This window comes from Syngnathus floridae, chromosome 10 (assembly GCF_059516105.1).
Source record: "Syngnathus floridae isolate MCC-2025c chromosome 10, RoL_Sflo_1.0, whole genome shotgun sequence".
Classification (NCBI taxonomy): domain Eukaryota; kingdom Metazoa; phylum Chordata; class Actinopteri; order Syngnathiformes; family Syngnathidae; genus Syngnathus; species Syngnathus floridae.
The window spans coordinates 8,717,100-8,743,011 of record NC_142422.1 but is presented as its reverse complement, the minus strand read 5'-3'; the positions used below and the strand labels follow the sequence as shown (position 1 = coordinate 8,743,011).

Here is a 25,912-nt window from a genome sequence, read left to right as displayed (position 1 = left end):
ACGTATCCCACACTGGGCTACTGACTTCCAGCGCTCCATATTTAGCTATATTTTTATCTCAGGCGGCATTTGTTAGTGAATCATTGATCATTGTAATGTGCTTCGTTTAGTTGCGGTACGTCTGACATAGGTGCATCCATGCAGGCTGGGAGATGTGAGCATGTGAGCAGGCTGATGGAAGCAGTCAGCTGTCATGTTTGATCAGCCAGATGAGACAGATGTTGGATATTTGTAGATGGAAGCTTCAATATTGTCTGGTGTGACATGAACTAACAGGGAAAAAAAATGTTTAATATTCAATGCGAAAAATGACAGAGTCTTTCTTTCTCTTGTGCTTTCCTTTATTATGTGCACAGAAGCAGGAGGCAAGAAATTGCGCAGCACTATCCAAAGGAGCACAGAGACAGGCTTGGCAGTGGAAATGAGGAGCAGGATGACCCGTCAGGCCAGCCGAGAATCCACAGACGGCAGTATGAACAGCTACAGCTCCGAGGGAAAGTAAGCAGACAAAGCCTTCAAAGATTACCTTTTTTTTTATCTTCCTGACTTAATCCAGCTGCTTAGCTCATATTATTTGACATGGATGTAGGTTTGTCTCCATGGTAACAAGTGTTTTTTTGTGCTTCAGTCTCATCTTCCCTGGTGTGAGGCTTTCTTCAGAAGCCCAGTTCAGTGACTTTCTGGATGGACTCGGGCCCGCCCAGCTCGTCGGACGACAGACGCTGGCTACACCGCCAATGGGTAAGAATCTCTCTTGCTTGGAAGCCTAAAAACATTTAGTCATTTCCTGCTCCTCGTTCTTTTATCCCTCTTTAAATTATAAATATAAATCTTGAACATGTTTTTAGGTGACATCCAAATTGGCATGGTGGAGAAGAAAGGAGCACTAGAGGTGGAAGTCATAAGAGCTCGTGGCCTTGTGGGAAAACCAAGTTCCAAGGCACTGCCAGGTTAATAACAGGCCTTTTCACATGAAAGGCATCATGTTGACAAATGATGATGACATTTTACTTGACGTGTTTTATTTTCTCCTAGCACCCTATGTTAAGGTCTATCTTTTGGAAAATGGAGTCTGCATAGCCAAAAAGAAAACAAAAGTAGCAAGAAAAACCTTGGATCCTCTTTACCAGCAGCAACTGCCGTTTGAGGAAAGCCCTGGAGGGAAAGTTTTACAGGTGAGAAAAGCAAAAAAAAAAAGCATACCATGCCTGCCGCCTGAGGTTGCCCCATGTGTTTGACTCGCGTGTTTTTCATGGCTTCTTCTTAGGTGATTGTCTGGGGCGACTATGGACGCATGGACCATAAATCCTTCATGGGAGCAGTTCAGATACTGTTAGATGAGCTGGACCTGTCCAACATGGTCATTGGCTGGTTCAAGCTCTTTCCTCCCTCCTCGCTGGTGGACCCAACTCTCGCCCCCCTGACAAGAAGAGCTTCCCAGTCCTCGCTGGACAGTTTCTCACGGTCATAGCAGCGTGCAGACTGATAGCGTTGTTGTAGCAGCCCAGTGTTGCGATGACAGGTCACGCCCCCCAGTTACACTGCATGCTTGATGTTGTGTCTTCTGAGCCTGTTTCTAGGGGTGCAAATGTGATCCTGTGTTTTGAGCAAAAACGTTGCACACGTGGTGCTCGTGGCGAAGCGCATCGCAAGCGCCTGGCGGCCAGGATCGCCGGGCCATGTTGTTCTTGCTGTTGGAAGGAAACTGGAATGGACTCCTTAGCACGAGGAATCTGTCATTTCCAGCTTTTCATCCAATTCGAAGCCATGGGGGTCGGTACTGGGAACCGCGAAACGGGTTCTACAGAAACCCTTTTTCGAATGAAAAATAAATGTTTGTCTTTGGTTTCCATTTTTGCTTTGATTTTATTTGTTTCTTTTTCCTGTTGTCGTTTTTTATGTCTGAATGGGGGTGACGGTGGTTTTCACCACCAGATGCTTGGTCGTGCCCCACCAACAGGTGAGGTTTTTGGAGACCATTACATAGGGTGAGGTTTGTCCCACCTTGAAGCCACACCCCCCAAAATCCTAAAAGAAAATAGCCTGCAGACTCTTGGTTTATATGCTCAACCAAACTGTGCTGGAAACTCACCAGACAGCAGTAATCAGAGGCAATATTGCAGCGGCTACAAATCACCAATAATGAGTCAAACCCCCAGAGAAAAGATGTGCAATCTACCATCTTGATTTCATTCTTTCTCTTTTGATATACAGTATTGTATGGAAAAAAAAATATCTGAGAAAAAATATATTTTCCCTTTTTAGTTCATTTGCATGAATACAAATTTAGCTGAAGACTAAAAAAAAAATATTTTTTTTCTGGAGGCTGTAACATGCAAAAAAGATGAAGAAAAAGAAATAAAACAGATCAGCCATTTCAATTTCAACAATTTTATATTATTTTTTAAGATACATTTCACTAGTGCATGGTTTTCAAGGGGAGTGAATGCAACATCATGATTAAAAGAGACAAGTCATTGTTTATCAGTCCAGACCATTCATGAGTCAGTTAAGATAAGGCTAACAAAAGGAACATTTTGGACTATTTAACAGATAATGTTTTATGACGAAAAAAAAAAGTGATAATGACAATAAATGTAAATGACTTATTTCATTGTGAAAAGGCTCAGATAAAGATTATGTGAAAATGTACATGTTTCTCTTTTTATTCCTTCTCCCAGGGTACTTCACATTGTACGACTCATTTCTACCAATGTCCCCTGATAGTGTTTGGATTTGGTCTGGGCCAGATCTAGTTATTTTACAGTTCTATATTGTTTTGGTATGCATTTTAGTTCAAATTTGATTTCTTTAACAAGCATGTTGAAAAGGATTCTCTGCAACATGGCTTGGGCACACCTTAAAGTAACTCAGCATGTTTTGATATAGGATGATATTTGGAATTTTTGCAGTTTCTTGTACAGTGCATGTCAACGTCCATTCATTTTTCTCCCTCACGTTAAATTCAATGCTACACCTAATTACGTTCCAATCATCCATTGACCAATTATTAAAGTTTTTAACAAGACATTCCACTCCCAAGGTCATATATATTTTCTTTGCAGATATTGAGGAAAAAAAAGTGACAAGGAAAATATTTTCTACTTAATGGAGTTGAGACGTTGTGATTACAAGTGTATTTTGTTTCAGTATTGTTGACCAACATGCAAAAATATTCTGTATTGGTACAGCAAAAGGTCTATACTGTACGTAATCAAGAGGCAGCAAACCTGTAAAAAAAAAAAAATGTGTTGCTGGAGTTCAATACAAGCACTGTTTGAGATGAGCTAATCACAAGTTCAAATAACATGGAATATTGCCACAGAATTTTTTTCTTGTTTTAATGAAAATGACATTTATTTAGTATATTTTTGTTAGTTTTCTTTTAAAAGCCAAGACCTGATTATTTTTTATTTTCTATTTTTAGTAATAAAAACGTCTCATGTCTGGGAGGCTAATGAATCGTATAGCTGCAGTATGTCTGAATGAAAATGAATTGGGGCATTATTCCTTTTCCACACGGAGATAAAGAATTTTAATGTCCAAGGATTTTTTTTGTCACTGTAACAATCTGCAGTATAGAGTTTACTTTTTGATTTCCATTGTACATACATACATAGATGTCAGATTTTAAATAAACACAACACTCTTCTGGAGCAGGAAAAATGCCTCACATGATGAAAAAGACATAAGTTATTTATGCTTTTGAATGCCTTTTAATTTTCTCTTTTTGTGCAATGTGTTAATGCCAAGGCTATGTCTTGGTTAAGTATGGTTGAGTACAGAGATTTATGTAAGTTATTTTTCAAATTAAAAATAAAAAAATGATATTACACTAATTCTGGTTCCTGTGTGACTGTAGGTTTTAGAACAAACAGCATGCATGCACTCTTATTGGTTTCCTCGGCAACTGAATTCGAGGTGGCGGTATTATCGTTAAACACGTATCCGTATATTTTTGTATCTCACTTATCCTCATTGTGGTCATATGTGAGCTGCTTTCAAGCTGACTTGAGGCCAGAAGCAAGGTTTAAAGAAGTCTAAACTATGGAAGGAATAATCAAGATTTCATGTATATTTCTGTGCACAGTGTTAAAGTCAGATTACCAGAATGTCTGCTTTAGTTGTAGCCATCATCAGAGACACACTGCTTGATTCTATTTGTGGAAACACAGTCTGGAGTCACTGATTTTAAACACTACATTCATTCACTCATCTTCCAAATAGCTTATCTTCACAAGGTTTGCGGGGATGGTGGAGCCCAATAAATTGACTTAAATTAGAAGTTCATAGACGACGCTGTGTGTATGAGGTGCATGAACAAGTCTCCAGAGACATACCCCAACCCGAGAAACCTTTTGGAAAATAGCCACAACTTACAAAACACTTGGACAGGGCATTTGTTTTCAGAAATAAGCAGTCACATGGTTTCACAGTACGTTCACACTTGATAGGGAGGCATGCAGGCACTGCATAGACCCATGTATTACTATACAAGGAATTAAAATGTAAATTTTTATAGTTGTGTGTTGTAGTAGTGTTCAGCAATATATTAATTGTTTTGTTTGGGTTTTTGTTTTTAATTGTATATGTAGCTTTTTTGACTAATTCTTATTTTATAAATAGTGTAATGTAAAGAGAAGAAGAGCAAATAGGAACCAGATATTTATTGTTGCCGCTGTCAGCTTTGCTTGTGCTTATATAGCAAATAGAGAAATAGTTGACCTGGTGTTTCTCATTATACTACACAAACTTGTTGGACTACTCACATGACTCGTCTCATGTCATTCAGACCTCTTTGGGAGGCTCCTGTAGTAAATTTGCTGTGTCGAAGAAGCCCAAAAAGTGTCAGCTCTGAGACATTACAGCAAATAATTATTTTGTAATTAATTCCTCTGTGCTTGAAAAGACACAGAACACACTGTAAATCTGTCTCCTTCCATTCTTCCCTCCAATTCTCTAAGAAGTTAGCAGAGCTTGATTTGTAACCTGTTGGCAAGACTGCCAGATTCCTCAGCATCAGGCTGCTGGAAAAAGTCTCAGATGGTCCTGAATTGTGCTGCACGTGAGCAGGCACCACTGGATTAAAGAGCTCAAAGTATCTTAATATTTCTCTAGGACGCTGCGCTCCCATCTGTTACTCTACGAGTAGCTTACCTTCTCCTTTCACAGTCATTTGTGTGATGAGCCATTTGTGACCAATACGGAATATTTATTACCCTCCTTATAAGCATACAACCAGACATGAAAACAAAAATAGATATAAAAAAAATATCAGCGTGATAATGGCCCGTGCAGTATTTATATTGCAAAGATGTGAAATAAGTTTTATATGGAATTGTTTGTTTTTATCTAACTTGGACCAGATGCAACTTTAAATGTGCTATCCAACGATGAACAATGGCATTACTAACACTGAATAACTTTAAACATATGCAGGCTGAACATGAAAAAATATGAGTTAGAATTAATAGTTAAAACATAGATTTCATTAATTAAATTGATCAGGTTTTGGTATATGTCAGATATTGCTGTAATATCATTATTGAAATACAGTATTCAACACCCATGTCTTATCTTTAATGTTTTTCCAAGATAAGTATATATGACAATTTGTGGAAATAGATGTGTATTGTTAGTTTACAATGAGACATTTATTATGATTTGTTGCTTCCTTCTTTTTTTTTTTGTTTGTTTGAGAAAAAGATGAAGATGACTGTACAGTATTATGACGAATGACTGTGGTTTGTTGCCACATCCTGTTCCAGCATTATTTAAGGCGATGGTGAACAACACACAGTAATAATAGATGCAAGGCTACATGCCTCAGGTTTGTACTTTAGAAACAAAATACACAGCACAACCATCTGATTAAGCTCATCCCAGAGCTCTTCTTTATTTAAATTCCTGGGACTGTGGACGATGATCACCAAGGGCCTAACTGACCTGAGGATTTTGGCTGTGGATGTTTTTACCAGTGATAACAGAGAGGGCTTCAAGAGAACCACCGTCCTCCTCCTCTTGTGTGTCTTCCCAAGCCTCCTCTTCAGTGCTTTACTGCTTCTGTACCTTTTCTTCACTCTGACTTGTGACCTAGCAGTGTCCTCGGGGATTGCTGCCCTCGTTGGGGTGCTGTTGACACTCGGCCTATTCCTGTCACAGACGGTACGATGCTTGTTCACTCTATTTGTCATATCGCTTTTCACTAAGAAGAGTCGTAGTCTCCTGCTAACCGCTGGCACAAGTGTAGTTGTCCTTGGAAATATTCAAAACACTTTGGAGAACCTCACAGGCTTGATCAGGAGCATGATTTGCAACCTGAGGGCCAAGAAAGAATCAGTCATTGCTCCCTTCAGAAACTATGTGGACATGTTGAAATGGCTGGCTGATATTTTGCTCGGTGTGATGGATTTCGGTTTGGTCAAGCTTGACTCCCAACTCAAAATTTCACCCAAAGTGGACTTGGAAAATTTTCGGGAGCGACTCACTCAAGTGGAATTGAAGCTGAATCAAAGTGTCAAATATGCAGTGAATTTAATAAACACAGTATCCACTGTGAAGGAATATGTTTATCCTCTCATCAGCATCCTGGTGCTCATCATCTTTATAACCTTCCACGTACGAAATTACTGCAATGACATGAAGTACAAAAATAATTTCATCACCAACAAATTTATTGACTTTGACATGAAGCAGAAGGCGCAAGGAAAGCAACACGTACTTCCTCTCACATCAGAGGAGAAGAAGCTTTACCCATTTCTCCCTTCCCTCCGTCCCACCACCCAGGAAGGAAAAGCTCTGCTAAAATTTGGCATTCCAATTGTCACCCATTTGATTGCTTGGGTCATATTTATAGCTGTGGATGCCGTGTTGTACTATTTTGTTACTATTATAACAACCAAGCTGTCAGAGATGGAACCATTCCACGTCCCTCTGCGGCTGAGCCTCAAAGTAAGTCCTTTAATTAAACTCTGAGTCAATTGTCACATCAATTAAATGAATAAACATGATGATGTATTACTTAAATAAATACTCACATACAGTAAGACACTAGTTCATTCATATTGATTCAAATTTGAAATATTATTTGAAGCTGATGTCAGTTGCTTCACCTTAGTGTTGCATTTGAACACCCACTCAGCTAAGTTTTTGTTCCCCATGATAACAATGACAACAACTGTGGGATTTCTTTCATACACCCTTGCAAAATATAATAAAATGTTGTATCAATAAAATAAATAAAATAAAATAAAATAAAAAGGTCTGTTATACTGTTGTATGCCCTAAATGTGAATTGCTTTTTTCAGGGGATTGCAACCTTAATTGGTCTACAATTGAGTGAGGAAAACCACCAAAAGGACTTTTCTTATTCTGTGACGCTGTTCGAGAAGCAGTGCCTCCCCAAACCCAAACTGCTTCTCAACAACTCTCTGGTCCCATTGACTGCCATCCTGCTGACCTTGCTCGTTATGGCCCCTGTAGCGGCCAAGTTGGTCCAGATCAGGCTCATGGTGTGTGAGAGATTTTACTGCACCGCTGCAGAGGAGAGGATCAAGTATCTGCATGCCAAAATTCTGAGGAAGAGGTCAAAAAGGAGGCGGGAGAAAGACAGTTTTACATCACTCATCACCAAGGTATGAGTCAGAAAATAATACATAATTGAGGGGGAAATCCTGGATGCTAATCTTTCTTTATGGTCTTCTCTTAACAGCCACATTTCTGGTGTCCATTGCTTTTCTCAGATGAGGTCAACACGTGAGGAAAGGTTTCTCCATATACACAACAGTGACTGACACTATAATATATCTCTGTGGGGATATATATATTCATATACATATATAAAATATTGCGCATTTTTATATTGTTGTAATGTATTTGTTCCATACAATCTGCATGTATTATCTAAACTTGGGTCAACAATGTATGTCTTTATTTATGTAATGTTGATGTTAAGACACAGATTTTATTTTCAAAGAAATTAAATATTAATATAATGACAACATTTTCTGGTTGGAACATGTTTGTTTTTGTAAAACGATATTTTCAATACATATTGTCACGTTTCGTCCCCGGTTGTTTTATTATGTGCATATTGTCATAGTTTCTGTCAGCGTCTGTGTGCTCGCTCCGCCCTTCCTGGGTCTACTCTCAATCTATGGACTAATCACAGTCACCTGCCTCCTGTTACCTGTCGCGTATATAAATCCTGTCTGCATGTCACACCCTTTTCGGGTTATTTCTTGTCTCATGTTTTGTTGTTGCTAATTTCTTGTGTCTTCTTGTCCCATGTCTCGGTTAGGTTGGTTTTTGTTTGCCACCCCTGTCAGTCAGTCCTGTTGACTTTGCCGGTTCTGTTGTCTTGTTCCCTTTATCCTCCCTTCCAACTACCTGTTCCCTTCAATAAACCCTGGTCCAAGCTGCATTTGGTCGACCTGCTCCATTCCGATCCGGGACACATATACGTAGGTATAAATTGATTGTGTGTGTGTGTGCGTGCGTGCATGTTTCTGTGTAAGATATCTACTGAATGTGTCTATTTGAATAGACAGAGACCGTGTACTTACATAATCCAAGACAGCTGTCCTTTGCATGTGCAGTGTAGGCCACAACACCATAGGCCCCCTGTCTACCATGTGCACCGCTGTCACTATGCATTGACATCATACAGGTGTTTTATAAAACAGGGACACTTGGAGTTTTGCATCCTTTGCATGACTACCAATGATAATTTTAGCTTTGTATTTGACTTTCATAGAACCAATTCATCAAGATTTATTGCCTCCTAGTCATACCTAGAACGAAAAAAATGAAAGAAAGTAAAAGATCCTCTATAGACATTTTAGTTCAGTGTAGAAATAAAAACCAAAATAAAATAAAAACCAAATCTTATGAGTATGACTTGTAGACTGTTGATTGTATATAATACGCTACAGCTTGTAATATTTTAGCCAACTCAACTGCCCTATTCCTTCCTTCATTTCCATGGTAAACAGTAAGAGGAAGTGGTACAGCTGAAGGAGGAGTGGGCCTTGTGTGAGTCACACATTGCCAGTGACCCGTGAGGCAACCTGATAAGCTCACATTATGTCTCAACGGGGCTTGCGGCAGAAAACCACGTCAGCATGCGAGCCTGACAGCAAGCTCCCACATGATGCTCGCCGACAGCCGCAGACCTTTTTACTAAGTACTGAGGGAAGGGCTGTTCTCCATTTATGGTCAAAAATGGACTGGATATGATAATACGCCATCCTGCTGAATATGCAAATGCAGAGTCATTGTGGGTCAGCAAAAATCTCATTACTGTCAGTCTATTAACTCTCTGCAGTCTGTAAAATGACTCAAATGCAATGGTTGAGATGACAACAAGAAACTCTCAGGCAAGGCAAGTGTTCACCGGGTGCAGCAATAATAATGCAGCATAAACCATTACACTAAACTGTTTCTTAGTAGCCACTTCCACTTTTAATTTTTTGCAATGATAAAACTATTGATAGTTAGAACTTTAGAAAACCTATAAAAGTACATAACATGTCATTGACTTTGATGTTGAATTGACCTAAATTGACCACCCATTCCTTACTGAAAAGATTAATTAAAAATATAATACATTTCACAGTACTGTATATAAAATGAATCTTTCTGAGTATAATTTTGTATTACTGTATTACTAGTATTTCTGAGACTGGTCCAGGCACTGACAGGATTGTGTGCGAAAGGACACACACAGCTGGAGGCTCGAAGTGGCTTTCTTTAGTGGCTCCCATGTTCACACAGAAATGACTTTTCCATCATATGGCTTTCTGATCACAGGCGTAGGTTGGCCCACCTGACGGGGAAAAAAAGGCAGAGAAGGCTTGTGTGTCATCAGTGGACAGATATCATTGTGGTCATCAGAGCAGAGCAGCACTTTCCAGCCTGTTTGATATTTAAAATTTTGTGTTGCTCACCACAACTGAAAAAATGGGGATAAGGATTGGGAGAATCAACACGTCAAACAATCTGGACTGGTAAATTGGCTTCAGCATGTTAATGACCCCCATAATGAGGCCGTGCCAAGTTCTGCTTCTATCTTAAGTATGTTTCTTCTTTTGAACATCTTTACTGACCTTGTCTCTCTGCATGATTCGTTTGTAGACAAATTCGGAGAAGGGTTTTCTGTGGACGAATCTGCCCCAACCAGGTGTCGTCTTCAGCTGTCCATCCTCGTAGACCACTCTGCCCCTGGAAATGGTGATCACTGGCACTCCATGACACTCCATACCCTCAAAGATGTTGTAGTCCACAGCCTGGTGATGCGTCTTGGCTGAAATCTTTCTGTCAAAACGTACAAATGCCGGCACAGGTCTGCTCAGAACAGAAAATGAAATTTGGGACAAGAAAGGATACTAATGCGTGACTGATTCGGTCAAAGATTCTTGCGTTAAACCAAAGAAAAATTGACATGGACAATGATTAAATAGCAAATAAAAATCACAGTGTTGTCACGAAGTTCTGTTCTGTTACTTAATCTGAAGATAAATTCATCCCCAAATGAATTAATCCTGCTGAGTTAAGATAATGTTTTAAATAGAAATGGGTGAATAGTCATGTTTCTTGATTAATTCAAGTTTAATTGTCCGAATAATGTTTGTTTTTTAGCCATTTCATTTTGTCAGGGATGGGCAAGGATAGAGACCAGATATCAAGATCACATTTTACATTATTTAAAAGTAGCCTATACTGAAGGCTCTCAATACCAGCCATTAATACATGAGTGAGGTAAAAAAAAAAAAAAAAACCAAAAAAATCCTCTTCGCGAGTAGTTGTGAGAATCACCACGTGTATCAGGAAGAAAGTTCTTTGTTCACAATTATCTCTTAGTAGGTGAAGTGGAACTTCAAGTGCACTCAAAAGTTAAGGTTAGAAAAGAAAGTGCCATTGAAAGTGACTACTTTGTTGTGAGTGTGGCTTCTGCAGTTCATAGGTCGACTTAAATGTGTATTGTGTTTCAGTGGCTTGTTTTGTGTAGTTCAAATTACCACAGACAAACTCCATGCAAACACACTTGGCTAATAAAGATGATTCTGAAAGGTGTCATTAATCTAAGCTATTATTATCATTAGTCATAGAAGTAGTGGTAGTAGTTCTTTATCCATTGCTTCGACCTTCTGCTCCATAAACCAAGACCTTACAGATTGCTTAACACCTACCTATACAAATGCATTTAGTTAATTTGTTTTTGGGTCTTGGCTGTTTGGAGAAAAGCAGAAAAAGAAACAAAAATTTTGCCGAGAAAAAATGCTTTGCGATATTCCAATGTGCCTATTTATGAGACATGAGGCCATTGACCGAGCTTCCTCTGCGTTACGTAACTGTTTGTAGCCTCTGGTGCCGGATGTTATGGAGTGACACTTACATTGAGAGCAATTAATTACGCAGTTTTACAGATGGATTCATAGGAGCAGCAATTTAACATGAGGCAATCTTACAGTTAAAAAACAAAAAGATATAGGTAGAGTAATTTACAAGAAGGCTGATTGGCTCAAACTTTAAAGCTGTCCATGTAAACAATTGTACAAATCTTAGACATACGCTAGTAATTTACAGTAAGATACTACATTGATACAAGTTAAAGTACATTGGGTAAGGATGAGTTCAATTCACATCAGTGCATAGCACCCTTCCTCAGGGGCTCAGCCCAGATTCTCTTGCAAGCAAAAGCGCACAGTCGAGTTTGTGATTACATAATGTGTGCGTGTGTGTATGTGTTGGCTCCCAACCTGCCCCATATGAAGAGACCTTCAACTGTTATGATTTATATATTTTTTTAAGGAGGAGACATGAGGAAACAACACTAAAATCAGATTTAATGGGCCCTTTGCGGGATGTGACATCATAGCTGTTGACTTTTTACGTCAATTAGCACAATGGAACACAACATTGATTCATGGAATTGTGTAGCGCTTCAAGAGAAATCTACTATTCTCTGTTTTAAGGCTCATTTGGCTTTTTTGTCTGCAAAATACATATATTTTTCCAAAGAGCGAACTCGGGAACATTTCCTGAAAGTGCTTTAACGCTGACTTCCTTAATAAGAAAATGGGATCAGACCACATGTGAACAATTCATTAGTCTTCAAATCCACATGAGCCATCAACATCCCAGTGGATGTGTCTGTTTTAAGATTATATAAATGTTGAAGTCATTGGTACATTTATAGAATAAAATCTTAAATCCCTCAAGCTATCATTTTTGAGAATCTGATGAAACCGATTTGTATTTATCATCAGCCTTTAATTTGTAGCTGCATAAAAGGGACATGCTGCAAACTTGCAAAAGACAAGAGTAGATGGGATTTTGGAACCGGGGGGGACAGGAACCTTTTTTTTTTTTTTACATATGAATATATGACATATACACATTTCTTCAGCTGCTTTTCTCTTGCTTGCACCAGAATGAATGCCAAGTGGGCCCCTCACCTTGATGACTTAGGATCCCAAATAACCACATCAGCATCTGAGTTCTTGGCGATGCGGCCTTTTTGCGGGTAGAAGTTGAAGATTTTTGCTGCGTTGCTGCTGGTGACAGCTACGAATCGATTCTCATCCATTTTGCCGCTGTGCTGGGAAGATGGAAATGCACAAATAAGCCAGTTTGAGTGAGAGAGCGCAGTTGATAGCACTGTACACAATTAACAGACAGAAGCCAATGTAGAGAAATGTGTGATTTGAAAGCACTGCAAAGTAAATCTACACTAAGAAAACGCACTGTCAGCTGTATGCATTGAAATGTCGATCTCTATTTACTCCTCTAAGTGTTTGCGGAAACAGAGCGCCACAAATGCTCAGTTGCAACTACAATTAATTCCAAGAACTATTGAATTGCAAGTCATCAAATAAAAGAAACATGTGGTTGTAGATAACCACAATGCATCACAAAGGATATCTTTTTTTTTTTCTTTGTAGTGGTATGGGTCAAGGACATATAACATGAATTCTCTATTTATGTTGTGTTGTATTCCATCCTAGAATATGGGTGAGTGTATGTGATGAAGACATACCACTCCCTTCTCCCAAATGACGGACATCCTATCCTCCACGCCGTTCACCCCATTGGGGATCTTGGTGAAGTCGTCTTTTCCAAGTGCCTTTTGACAAACTGAGAAGGTACAGTTGTCGGTCCCCGTCACACTGAGATCATCACTAATGACACATTAAGGATAAATATATGATCAAATGACAGAATAAGTGTGATGAATGATTCTAAAATGTGTCTTTTGTAATACTAATTTAATTTCCGTTATATACTACATTACTTCCTTGGTTGTTCTAATTTTATTGATGTTCCCTTTATGTGTCAATATTGGTGTTGTTTTAACCACAAAAATACTGTGTTCCAACTTTGAGGCCAGCAACATCCATCCATCAATCCTACAGGTCTCCATTAGGTTTGCTGGTCACATGACCTATATTTATTTTTGGAATGTATAGAGATAACCCACGTAAGCCACCTACTTGGCCAGCAGGTCCATGAGGTACGCAGGGGTGCTGGGGTCAGGTCTTAGGGGAGGACCCATGACAAAGAAAGCCGCATGGGCCCACTCCTTGTGCCAGTAGTGAGTCCCGTCAGTTCCTAGTCCAGCTGCAATGGGCTCCCCAAACACCACCCGTCCTGGCAGCAGATGGAAGTTTCACTTCAGCTTCACTGAACACTTTAGGCATCATTCAATATTGAAAAGTTTGACTATATTCAACACACATTCAATACTTTTTAAACATCATTGTAAAGGTATTTGTAACATCCTCTCACACATAAACTGATAAATCCATCACCTACCATCTCTACGTGCGTTGGACACCACCTTCGCTGCAGATTTGCTCATGACATGGACCACATAGAGAGGGCAATTGACAGCACTGGCGATGGTGATGGCTCTCTGTGTAGCCTCAGCCTCGACCTCCTCCGGCCGACACATTTCATGACCCTCAGGTCCTGTGATGCCCATGGACAGCATCTTCTTTGCCCCCTGTTGCGCCCCGATGAAATGGAGAAAAACAAAGCAGGGTGATGAATAGAGAACAACAACACAGAGTACCGCAATACCTATTATTCAGCTGACCCCCACAAAAATCGTCACCACGAGTGGACTAATTATAAATATTAAAATAAAACCTTGCAACTAGTCCTTTAAGCGTTAAGAACATGAACTTTTATAAAAACTCAAATCAATGGTCTGCTGCTCTCTAGTGGTGTTTCTCACCATGGCATCTGTATAAAAAGTTAATCAGGTAAACAGATTAACACTTTTTATTGATATACATATTTATATATCGGTGTATGTATATTTATTCATATTTATATCAATATTGATATTTGTATGTGTATTTGTTTATTATTATATTTTGCCTCAAACTGTTCAGTCCTAGCACTAAAATGAAATTATGAATAAATCTAGTCGGAATACTTGGCTATAATAACTGATTATACTATTTAATCATTTCATATTATTTTAAATGCATTAACATTACTGTTCTTATTGCTTCATTTAATTTATTTATTTTTACATTTTATTCATAGTTAAATTGACCCACCAACCTCAGCGATCAGGTCTCCATTCTCAGCATGCACTTGCGCTATTGCGCCAATGTTCTTGCAATGGGCAAATGCTGCATAGAGTTCAGCATCCTGCAGCATGTACAGATCTTTATACGCCATAAACATCTTAAAGGAATTGACTCCTTTCTCTTTGGCGATAATCTCCATTTCATTCTTGACCTGGGAAGTAGAAAAATGGCAATAGCAATGTTACAGTTCTGAAGAGAAACTTAAATGTTTGTTTAAACACCATTTTATGTGGCCCACCAAGACAAATTGTGCATAAAATTCGTGTCATTACTAGAATTGCAAATTGTTTTCACTTTTAATAATAATAACTTTTTTTTAAATATTTGACCAGTTTTTACTTATCTGATTTGAAAATGAGTTATTTGTCAGTTTGTTTTGTAGCTTTTACTATATATAATGTGAGGTGCTCATACATTTATTTGGGTTGACAGTCATAATGGCCCTCCGAAAGAAGCTATGACTACAATGTGGCCCGCGAAAAAAAAAGCGTTTGACACCCCTGCTCCAGCACACTGAATTTAAAGGGAGTGAGAGGAGTCGCTTCCATTGGCAGAGAAGGTAGCTGACTATGCTCACATCCACAACAGTGCACATTACCCATTTCTAGCTGTGCACATCTACAAGAATACAAAAAGAAAGTTACCTCCCATGTGCAGTGTCGTGTAATTTTAATAAAATTGGTTACGGGGCAGAACTGTTTACCATTTTTGTTTTAATTTAGAATATATCCAAAGCCCAGGGCTTTGACAGAACCTTTGCTTGCATATTTATGTATGTGTCTGAATGTCCAATAAATTGTCCAGACTCAAACAAAATGATAAAATAACCTTCAGCTATGTCCTCATCTCTGCAGTCATATTTTCATATTCACCTGGTCACTCCACCACGTGACAGCGACATGCAGTGAGTAGTCACAGCAGACTTTGCTGTCCGCTGCCTTGCGCCAAGAGTTATAAGCCTCCAGAAGAGACTTGCCTTTTTGGGGGATGACAAAGTCCACGATCATTGTTGTCCCTCCAGCTAAGGCAGCCTGGTGAGACATAGTCAAAGATTAACCGCTGAAAGATTTTGTCAACTTAGTCAACTGACTAAAGGTCATCTGAAGGTATTGCAAGGACACTTGCGTTTGGCATCCACTGATGCCAGAAAGTGTGACAATATCAGTGAACTTAATCAGTCATCAGTTCAGTCAACACTCAAATATAAAATATAGAATATCAACACTTTAGGTTTTACAGTTAAAAACAACGACAATGAGAAAAATTCAAACAAAAAAATTAAAAAGGAAAAACAATGTCAAAACAAATTACTTTTTAAAACTGCTTTACCCTGCTGTACACAATGATCATAAGGTTTAGTTTTAAATTGTGAGCGGGACATATACGTGCGTGTGTGTGTGTGTGTGTGTGTGTGTGTGTGTGTGTGTGTGTGTGTGTGTGTGTGTGTGTGTGTGTGTGTGTGTGTGTGTGTGTGTGTGTGTGCGTGCGTGTGTGTCTGTGCGTGAGTGCACATGCATGTGTGTTTTACCTGAGTTCCTATATGAAAGTCATCCACACTCCTGGTGCCCATGAACGCAAGTTCCATGTGTGTGTGCGTGTCAATTCCACCTGGGATCACCAGTTTATCCCTGGCATCAATAATTCTCACTCCCTCTGGAATGTGAAGATTCAGTCCAACATCCACTATTTTCCCATTTTCAATATAGACGTCACTGATCACAGAGAAATCTTCATTCACAACTTTCCCTCCTTTTATCAGGATCCCACGGGGCTCCGCCATCCTGGTGTGCAGCGTCTGTGAGAATGCGGAGAGCAATGTCTGTGAGAATGCGGAGAGAGGCTTTGTGGAGTGGAAAGTCACAAATGGCTTTTAATAGGTAACATCTTGTGTCTATTCCAAAGTTCAGCAAATAGAGCAGCAATTGGGCCTATCCTTACACAGTCACTGTGGCCATGAACTCAACAAACTGTCCTATTTGTGCACACACGAGCCCCGATGACCACAGGCCTCAAGTACATGTTAAAGATAACTCAGCCGCTAGGGGGAGCCACATGACCGTTTTAATACATTGGCTTGGTTTTGACATTTATGTAACACTAATGCAACGTTTCATTGTTTTTGCAAAATTAGCCTACTTTGCAGTAAATCATGGACCAGACTTTGTGACAGTGTTCTGCTCCAGTAAGAATGTATGACAGTATGACAATGCAATCATAGAATTTGAGTGAGGCCGCTCTAGACAACGGTCTGGAAATAACATCATGAAAACAACATGCGTACTGTTGAACTCTAATAAGCCAGGAAATGCAGTAACTGCAAAATAAATCATGAGCACATAATAAAAAAAACATGCCACATATTCCAAACGTGTACCTAAAGCACCAATTCCTGGAAGTCTACAGAGTTGGTCAGAGTTTTCTTTTTTTTTGGTGGGAGTCAAGTGTTTACTCTTTTTTCTTTTTTTTTTTTTATGACAGAAAAGCACGCCCTTCAAAATACATCCAATTAAAGCCTGACCTTCAAAATAAAATCAACCCAAGAAAGCATGTTTTCCTTTTGATTGGTTTATGTTTATGGCCAAGCCATGATTTTCATCTAGATATCTATTGTCTTTAAGTATGACTAATCTACAATAATGGCATGATTCATAGATTAGTGAAGGACTAATTAAGAAGTTCCTTCAGTAATCTACTGCAGTCAGGGCCTTGGTCTTCTCCAAGGTCTGCTCATACAGTCAGAAGCACATGCAGACCTCCAACTTAGATAAATTGTATTAATTTAGTTACAACAGTCTGTTATCTTCATTTCACAGTGTTTGTCGATCTACAACACAGTGCATCTCCACTTGCCTGAGATGTAAAGGCTCATTTCAAACAACAACAGAAAAGTGGGCACAATTCTCAATACATATGGTGAACGTTGTCTTTATTGTTTCTTCTTTTACTTTCTGCATTTTATTTGTTGTTATGTTTTTATTAGCTCATTATTATACTTTATTTGCTCATCGAGAAATCACCACGCCAAATTTTGACCAACTGTGCAGGTCCACAGAACTGGGAGTGATTTCCTTTTTTTTTCTGGGAATATTGGAAAGATCGGTCCACCTTCTTGGCAGTGACTTTGATGATTTCGGTATCTGCAGACAGCACACAGTGTTTCTGCAATTTGCTATCACTTAATCCAGCCAAATGGGGAACGGTTCCATCTGATTTTTACTGCAAGCAGTTCAAGTTATCATTTTTGGCACGCAAACAATCATTTGCTTCAAGAAATGCCTTTCACATTCATATGGGTGTCATTGCCATATTAAGCAGCTTTTCATTCCTTCAATCTGTCCCCCAACCCAATCGTTGCCTAATAAATCCCTGGGATGTGCAGTTTGACTACAAATGTGTGCATCCCCACATAGCGCTCCAGGTATTTGGTGACTTTGCAAAGGGAATCATCACAATTGGATCAAATGATAGTGTATTAAAAACTATTTGGTTGTGTATATTCCAAGAAAATCACCCAACTGTATTCTATGTTTTCATATCCTGGATTAAATTTCTGTATGTCTACCGGGACTGACTGTGCGGGTAATATGAGTCCAGTCATTCAGTCTGCACTCTGAATGTGTAAATATAGTAAATTGATGATGCATCAATAAAAAAGTGTTTATGGTTTTAGCAAGCTAAATATAACTTGACTCCATCGTGTCAGGCGAGCAAAGTGGCCTAAAATTTCATTTGTTTGTTTTGGTTTTGTTCATATTGTGACATTCTTTTCAACCCCCCTTAACAATATGGTCCTGATAATGCTGAGATATCCCAGCTGCACACGTCTGCCTCCCTTTCATGAGGAGTTGTTAGCCAATGGGAGAGATTAGCTTTTTACTGCAGTAGATTGGTTGTCTGCGCCGCATCAAGAGAGACAACTTTTCCTCATCCATTAGTGTATTAGCAAAGCAACACACATTGGAGAGACAAAGATGCATGCGCTGGTGAGATAAGCGCACGCACGGGGCTTAGGAACACCTAACCTTCACAGTTGCAATAAACAATAACATGTGACTTAAGAGGATTTACATAAGATGAGAGGAGTAATCAGAGGGAGTGAAAAAGCAATGAGGCAGCAATGGCATCTTCTCAAAAGTATCTGTGTTGTGTTACTGAAAGAGAAAAGTTATGATTCCGCTGGATTTAGAAATAGGCACGTGTTATCGTTTCATTTGCTCCCGCAGCATTATAAACCAACACAGACGGAGAGTTTGTGAGCTGAGTGTGCTCAGTTTTTGGGAGTGGAGACAAATAAGTCACTCAGGTCAATGATAAGTGTGCTACGGTTGTGGTTTTTCAGATTAGAATATGTCTTGTATTTTTGTTACTCATTGCAATACTAATATGCACGTTATTTGTTTGCATTATTAAAAATCTGTCACCTTCATGTAGAGGGAAAATTAGAACACACATCATTGCATCTTTGAGTTGATGTTTAGTTTTGTAGTCTAATCGAGTTTCAAACTGCAAAACATCCAGTCAGCAAAGACACACACACACACACATACAAGCACATGCACACATCAAAAAGAAATTATTTGCATTCGTGAAGCCCTTTGGCTGAACACACGTAAGCATCATTCACAAGGGCAGCAACGGATAAAATTTGCGGACAACTGAAAGTGCTTTACAATGGCAACATAGTGATTGTAACTGATTCAGAAAATGGATGGATGGATGGATGGATGGATGGATGGATGGATGGATGGATGGATGGATGGATGGATGGATGGATGGATGGATGGATGGATGGATGGATGGATGGATGGATGGATGGATGGATGGATGGATGGATGGATGGATGGATGGATGGATGGATGGATGGATGGAACAATACGAATTATAATCGTTCCGTAATAGGGTCACAGATGAAACATTTTTGGTTAAGTAATTTTCCGGTTTGAAAATTATTGTCTGTATGGCTATGTTCACGTGTATGCATTACATCCATGACTTTTGGCATTGTGGTTAACTGTTATAGATGTGCATATTTGAGCAAAGCTGGTATTGAATATTGATGAATATTCATGCAATGAATTACGGATTGCATTACCTTCCACTAACTACCAGATGGCAGTGTTCTCCTCAGACTTCAGTCAATGTAACAAGGAGCGCTCATGAAAAAACATCCGTACTTATTCGCGGTGTACAAATTTATTAAGAAATATTACCCGTATTTGTATAAATGAATATCAATGTCAACAATATTGAATGAATTTGATGACTGAAAGCATCTCAAATTTATGTTGCATTGCAGATATTCATGGAATGAATGTTTAAATATTCATCTCTGAATTGCAATGCTATGTGTGGAGAATTTACCGTTAGATGTCATATTTAGCAGCAGTTTTTATAGAATTTTTAAATGAGTGAGTAATTATAGCCTGCAAACGTCACATAATGCCGTAGAAGACAGAAGTCTACAGCATACTTGAAAACATGTCATTTTTTTACAGCTCAAGCCTCACAAAGTAGCCGCAAATGTTAATGCATCCATGTAGGGGGCAGGACATGTCAAGGGAAACAAATTATGTTTTGCTTGAAGTTTGCTGATGATTTTGGGAGGCAAAGTCGCTGCTGTGCCAAACCATTGTGCTGTTAAACATGACTTGCAAAATATTCAAGGACTTTACGTGCCTCAGTGCCCCTTCTGTATTGAAAATAATGGGCTTCTTTCCAATTAAAAACGCCATTACATCTCTGAAGTATTAATAGTATCTGCGATTAAGCTTAATTTTGGCATATGCAGATGTACTAGACAGCACAATGGAGGGGAATAAAGAAGTTTTGTTTCATTCAACCAAAATCTAATTCAGGGGTCTAGATAAAGCTCCGGCATCTATTTCTAATGAAAATAGAAAAGGAAAGGCAAGCAAACAAACAACAAATAAACAACAAACAAACACAAAGCACGCAAGCAAACTAACAAACCAATAGACAACACAAATCTAGCACTTCCTCACAATTAAAAAAAATCAATTGTAAGACAAATAAAATGATACCAATTACATTATTTTAGTAAGATCAGGAACAAGATTTTTAAGAACGCCTCTCCAATGTTAATTGCATTGAATTCTGCATTGAAGGCATGACCGGGTGATTGAGTTGACCACCTGCTTTATTCAAATCCTGTCTTCTCATGTCAAAACCCTTTTTTGCTGCAAGCGCGCACACACTCAAGAAACACAAACATACTCATGTAACAAAGCAATGGGATCGTTTCTAAATGAGACGCTTTTCAATCACGGTCTCAAACGGATTCTTTTTTAAACGGACCGAATTCTCATGCAGTACAAGTAATAAGCAGAATGTCTGCCCAAGTAACCCACATAGAGTCTTTGTTAATTAAAAGATTTGCAACTACATGTGTCTGCAGATAATCAAAATGACTTCTGCAGCAGCACTCCCACATGCATCGGCACTCCAGAGCTCATTTACTTGCTAGAATCTCATGTTTGTCTAGAATTAATCTATCTTGTCACAATTGAGTTAATTGATTAGTGTTTTAATGCCGCTCTTTATAATTGCAGATGAATCTGCACGCAGAGTAATCACATTAATGCAAATACAACAGATAATTGTTATCCAAACTTCCTCAGCAGTAGCAGGAACTGTTACTGGTGCACAAGTCTTGGGTTTTATTAAAATATACGCTAGATGGCACCATTGAGCAGAGTTTGCCCTCCTTTCCAGTTTCAATATTGTTCAATTAACTGTCCTATAGTGTCCTCGCAGAGAGGGTGTACATGCATTTGAGGAATAGATGACACAACACACGGAGCTCCATGATACCCTCACGTGTATGATGAATGTCTCCTAAGTGTTGCTGTGGTGAAATAAAAGGTCAGAATGTTTGCAACAAGTACAAGAAGGATGCTGTTTAAAAAGCTATTTCTATTTGTATGTATCCAGTGTCAATCAAAAGGGGACATTTTCTAGTCCTCCCAGCCCCCTGATAATGATTAATTTGTTTTTTTACAAGAGGTATCAACAGCGCGACCTTCGAGGTTTCGTTCACAAAATGCCAGGGATTGTACATCTCCATGAGCATTTTCTACTGAAGTTGCCTATTGGATTTGCAACATCCTTCTTGTATTTTACCATTGTTGATGTGATGAGAGTCCTTTATTTATTTATTATTTAAATTAAGCTTTGCGAGTGTGTTGCTGGAATAATATATACATATATATTCACATCCACAACAATTGCACAATAATACAGTCATTTTTTTTATTTTTCTTAATAAATCCAATTGTGTATTCAGTTATTAGTTTATATTTGTATAGTATGCATATAAATATTGTGCCCCAGTCTTCAGGATCAAGAAAGACGGCTATTATAAAAAACAAAAATCATATTATATGGTTCAAATTTACCCCACTGCATATTGCAAGCATATTTAAATGTGTTGAATTTGTACAGCGTCCCCTTATGTAGTTAGTTATGTTGTTAGGCATAATTTCTGTTATCCTTGGATATGAGTCTGTAAATGGACCCAATTTTGTGCCTTTATGTGCAGGGTGTGTCAAGAAATTTAACTCCAAAGCTGCTGTTCATCTTTGTTTACACTCTTGTTGACAGGCTTTTATTGAAAGGCTAATCTAGCAATATTTTCAATGGCGTTATTTGAAACCTGTGACTTATTTCATTATGCTGTCAATTACTTTTCTTACTGAGAAGTTGGCGGCATTGTGTTGAAGTAGCTTTTTCAGGCATTTTGTACACTTATTTTATTTTTATAATTTCTAATAGATAGATAAATAGATACCTTATGTGCATTTTTTTGTAATTTCAAATAGACACAAACCACCAATATTATCATCTGCAGTTTACATACAACTTCAAGGCTTGAGAGAATAATGTTTTGTCTCGCTGTTGCACACTGCCGGTTGTTAGGGTTTTACAGAGTATCCTTATCGTATGATTATGTTGGATTGCAACCGGTAATGAATCCCATTCTACACAAGGTCGTAAAACACCCCCTGATATGTTTTGACTAGAGCACAAGGGCTTCCTATTCAGTCTACTTTTGCCCCCACTCTTTCTCTTAATAAATATGTCCTTGCAGTTGGGAGAGTTTCAGACTTCACTCCTTCATCGTGTGAACTCTCCACCCGCAGGTGTCTAAAAGAACTTGCTTGTCTCTCGTGTGGTTCTTGCGAAATAAATTGGAGTGAGCAAATCTCAAACACCGGTGTTTTCAATAATTTACAGTTGGCTCGTTGTATCATGTGGCAGCCTCTCAGCACGTTCCACAATTGCATTGTTTTGATACTTTATCTTGTCTGATGATCTGCACTGATAGATAAGCCAGCTGAATAAATATGCAAGGAAAGTGTAGTGGCACAGTAAACGGTATATTGAGATAACAGTGGGATTTGTTTGAATTTTATTTTTTTTCTCCAGGTCTTAATTATCTGTCCCATTTTTAGTTTAGTTTTTTTTAGGCGAGGGGGGACAATAAACATTCATGTAGTTCACTTAAGAATAAAATCTCAAACACCTTTTTAGTTTTTAAAATAGCAGTATTAGAATTGAAAAATACATACTTTTTACAGCAATACGAGTGTGTATTCTGACATGTGGGCATATGTTGCCTTATTCTAGCATACCAACTGTACTGGTGACTATCTCTGCTTTAATACGTTGGGCTTTCGCCTGGCCCCCAGCTCCCACCATGCTTTGAAACATGTAAGTCGCCTTTCAATCACTTTTTAAGCATGGCATCGATATTGGCTACATTTATGGCAGAAGAGGCGCTTTGGCAGCTCTGTTTGCAAAGAATTGCCATGGGAGGTGTCGGCTTGACCCAGCTTTAATGCAAAACAGAAAAGGAGAGGAAACAAAATGCTACTATATTTAACTAAATCTGGAGCTTACTGGTGAAAACACATGATAATGATATCCTCTTAACACTCCTTGCTGCAGAATTACAGCCCTCACAGCAGCGGGGGCCAAGATTCAAGACTAGAGCGGAGCCACAGTTATTACAGCACAATTATGATGTTGTGGCTATGTTTCTGGCCCTGCTCACCTCATTAGGTCAAAAGAGCAAGGCTACAAAATTAGCAATTAAAGAAGCAAAGCTACACTGTATTTAGAAAATGCTGGCGTATAAAGTGCTCTGTTTTTCTGCTGGGTGATTCGCTGTGAATATCTTTTCCCTCTACAGTCAGACATTTTCAAAGCTCCACATGGAGGACTGAAATTTTGCATTTTAATTGACATGTTTTTTTTTCTTTATGTATAATCTTAATTACCGATTAGTTTGAAAAATTCTCATGCTGATTTTTTTTCCTCTGTGGAGGATGTTCTGTTCATCTAATTAAGCAGAGGTCAGATTTATTAACTCAGCAGGAGTGTGTCAGGACTGTGGACATCTGTAACGATGCAACACTTTGTGCAACTCCACCCCACCCACTGATTCATTCATTTAGTCACTTCACTGGGAAGGGAAGATGTGTTTGTTGCTGTTGTTTGTTGGTCACTGATCCAACTCCTCTTCTCGTAGATGATGTGGAAATATATGTATAGAAAATAATTAGGTGAACTCTGAGAGACAAAGAAGAAGGTATAATTAACACCGAGTGGGCAAGTATCAAGCATCTCACACAGAAGAAAGAACAGCTTGACCTGACTATAAATCAAAATGTGCTGCTGATATCTCAGTTCAGATCTTTTGACAGAATGTCATGCCATTGGATACACATCAAGTGTACAGCAGAAAGATTCAATTTATTGTTCTCTTGGATAGCACACCAAATCATCAACACCACAAATAAGGTCAAACTAGCACTGAAGGCACTTGCGGAAACAAAAAAAAACTTATGCTGCTTTGATATGGGTCTTTCTTGCAGGTGGCAGAACTTCATCCAAGATGGGAGGGTGATATCTTTTAAAGTACTGGTTCTCATGCAGGTACCTCTTGGGGTCTGCTATGCTTGGGGTCTTCAAAATGATGAGGATATTATGTTGTGATTTCCAATTACTTTTAAAGGTGTGTATCTACATAAGGCACCAATAAAACAAACATTACAAACCAGTTTCTCCTACCTTAGATCCGGGCCAATCAAATGCTTTAATATGAATGTGACACTGCATACAAATCTGACATTCCAAACTTTTTTTCTTCAAAAACAGATGTATGATTATAGGAATGTAGTCTTATTTTTTTCTAGAAAAAAAAGTATTTGGGTATAAGTAGAATAAATGGCATAATTTTATGAGAATAAAGATGTATTATTTTTTAATTTATTTGTAAATACTTTATTACCTTAAAACTTTGGTATTATGACCTAACCTTAGATAAATAAATTTTATTCTTGTAAGATTACAGGTTTTCATCTGACAAATTATGCTGTTTGTTAAAAAGATTGCACAATTGTCTGTGAAAAAAATACAAGTTTGTTCTCAAAGCATCACAACTTTCCCCCCTCACAAAATATGACTTATTGTATCATTGCATTCTTTTTCTTTCAAGAAAAGGCAACATTCCCCCCTTTTGCATTTAGAGATATACGAAATTCTGTATAACTGGTGTTAGAAATATGTGGACACGCTAACTAATGAAAAGTTCAACTGCATAATGTTTGGCGAGGTTTTATTGGTCAAAAATCTCTGCTGTACAGTATCCATGGCCAGACCACAATCACTGCCAGATTGCTTTTGGCTCTGCTCGATATTAAAAATAAACAAACATAAATAAATAAAATAAATTGTACCCATTTCACATAACATGCTGGGAATACCATCACTTCAGTCGGCAGCTTCATGCACGCCACCTGCATGTACGTATATCAGCATCCGGTCTGCTATAAGCTTTATTTTGTCTGTGTGGGGACCATGAAAGGAAACGAGGACGATGAGGCAGCTCCCTGCAACACTCTATGCACAGTATGTTGCTAAGTCATTCAGCCAATTTTTTTTGCTTTGATATATTTTTTAATGCAAGTGCAGAAATTATTGCGTGCTGATATAGTGAGCTAAAATTAACATCTCAAGTTATGGTTAAGAAGTTATTGTTTTATTATGTTTACAGTATAGGTCCTGATGAAAAAAAATGAAAACACCTGTGAAAATTTGTTGGCACATAAAGAGTCTGACATAAATAATGTAAAATGACAGGAATAATTATGTTTTCATAATGCTTACATCAAAATATGCATTTTGTACTAAATATACACTATTCCAGATGTATTCTTTTTTCATACAGTGCTATTAATTTTGTTTATTTAAAATACTCATGATAATGTGACACAATTATATACTTT

The 25,912-nt window shown here is 38.4% G+C and overlaps 3 protein-coding genes across 31 annotated transcripts in view; 2 read left to right on the top strand and 1 right to left on the bottom strand.

The window, feature by feature from the left end:
* rims2a (regulating synaptic membrane exocytosis 2a) overlaps nt 1-3,839 on the top strand; it is a 91,934-nt gene extending 88,095 nt beyond the window's left edge. For all 29 annotated transcript variants that reach the window (XM_088386543.1, XM_088386541.1, XM_088386550.1 and 26 more), the window contains 5 exons: nt 357-498; nt 629-741; nt 849-950; nt 1,036-1,175; nt 1,268-3,839. In XM_088386543.1, coding sequence (XP_088242669.1) covers nt 357-498; nt 629-741; nt 849-950; nt 1,036-1,175; nt 1,268-1,471 — 701 coding nt within the window. In that variant the 3' untranslated portion in view covers nt 1,472-3,839. The remainder of the gene's footprint in view (nt 1-356; nt 499-628; nt 742-848; nt 951-1,035; nt 1,176-1,267) is intronic.
* A 1,983-nt stretch (nt 3,840-5,822) lies between these two features.
* Nucleotides 5,823-10,488, top strand: dcstamp (dendrocyte expressed seven transmembrane protein). The gene is made up of 4 exons (XM_088387330.1): nt 5,823-6,951; nt 7,308-7,634; nt 7,712-8,466; nt 10,135-10,488. The coding sequence occupies exons 1-3, from the start codon at nt 5,923-5,925 to the stop codon at nt 7,757-7,759; spliced, it is 1,404 nt and encodes a 467-aa protein (XP_088243456.1). The 5' UTR covers nt 5,823-5,922; the 3' UTR covers nt 7,760-8,466; nt 10,135-10,488.
* Nucleotides 9,440-16,479, bottom strand: dpys (dihydropyrimidinase). Its single transcript, XM_088387329.1, has 9 exons — nt 16,132-16,479; nt 15,476-15,634; nt 14,575-14,754; nt 13,816-14,005; nt 13,494-13,650; nt 13,040-13,181; nt 12,459-12,601; nt 10,107-10,314; nt 9,440-9,826 (listed from the first exon to the last, which is right to left on the bottom strand). The coding sequence occupies exons 1-9, from the start codon at nt 16,381-16,383 to the stop codon at nt 9,767-9,769; spliced, it is 1,491 nt and encodes a 496-aa protein (XP_088243455.1). The 5' UTR covers nt 16,384-16,479; the 3' UTR covers nt 9,440-9,766.
* Between the last annotated feature and the right edge of the window lie 9,433 nt (nt 16,480-25,912).

Bases quoted from the DNA above. Each gene is read 5' to 3' on its own strand.
- dpys (XM_088387329.1), bottom strand. From the start codon at position 16,383: ATGGCGGAGCCCCGTGGGATCCTGATAAAAGGAGGGAAAGTTGTGAAT. The intron at 15,635-16,131 runs GTAAAACACACA...ATGTCTCACCAG, and splicing joins ACTTTCATATAGGAACTCAG to GCTGCCTTAGCTGGAGGGAC. The intron at 13,651-13,815 runs GTAGGTGATGGA...ATCTGCTGCCAG, and splicing joins GTCCAACGCACGTAGAGATG to GACGGGTGGTGTTTGGGGAG.
- dcstamp (XM_088387330.1), top strand. From the start codon at position 5,923: ATGATCACCAAGGGCCTAACTGACCTGAGGATTTTGGCTGTGGATGTT. The intron at 6,952-7,307 runs GTAAGTCCTTTA...TGCTTTTTTCAG, and splicing joins CTCTGCGGCTGAGCCTCAAA to GGGATTGCAACCTTAATTGG. The intron at 7,635-7,711 runs GTATGAGTCAGA...TTCTCTTAACAG, and splicing joins TTACATCACTCATCACCAAG to CCACATTTCTGGTGTCCATT.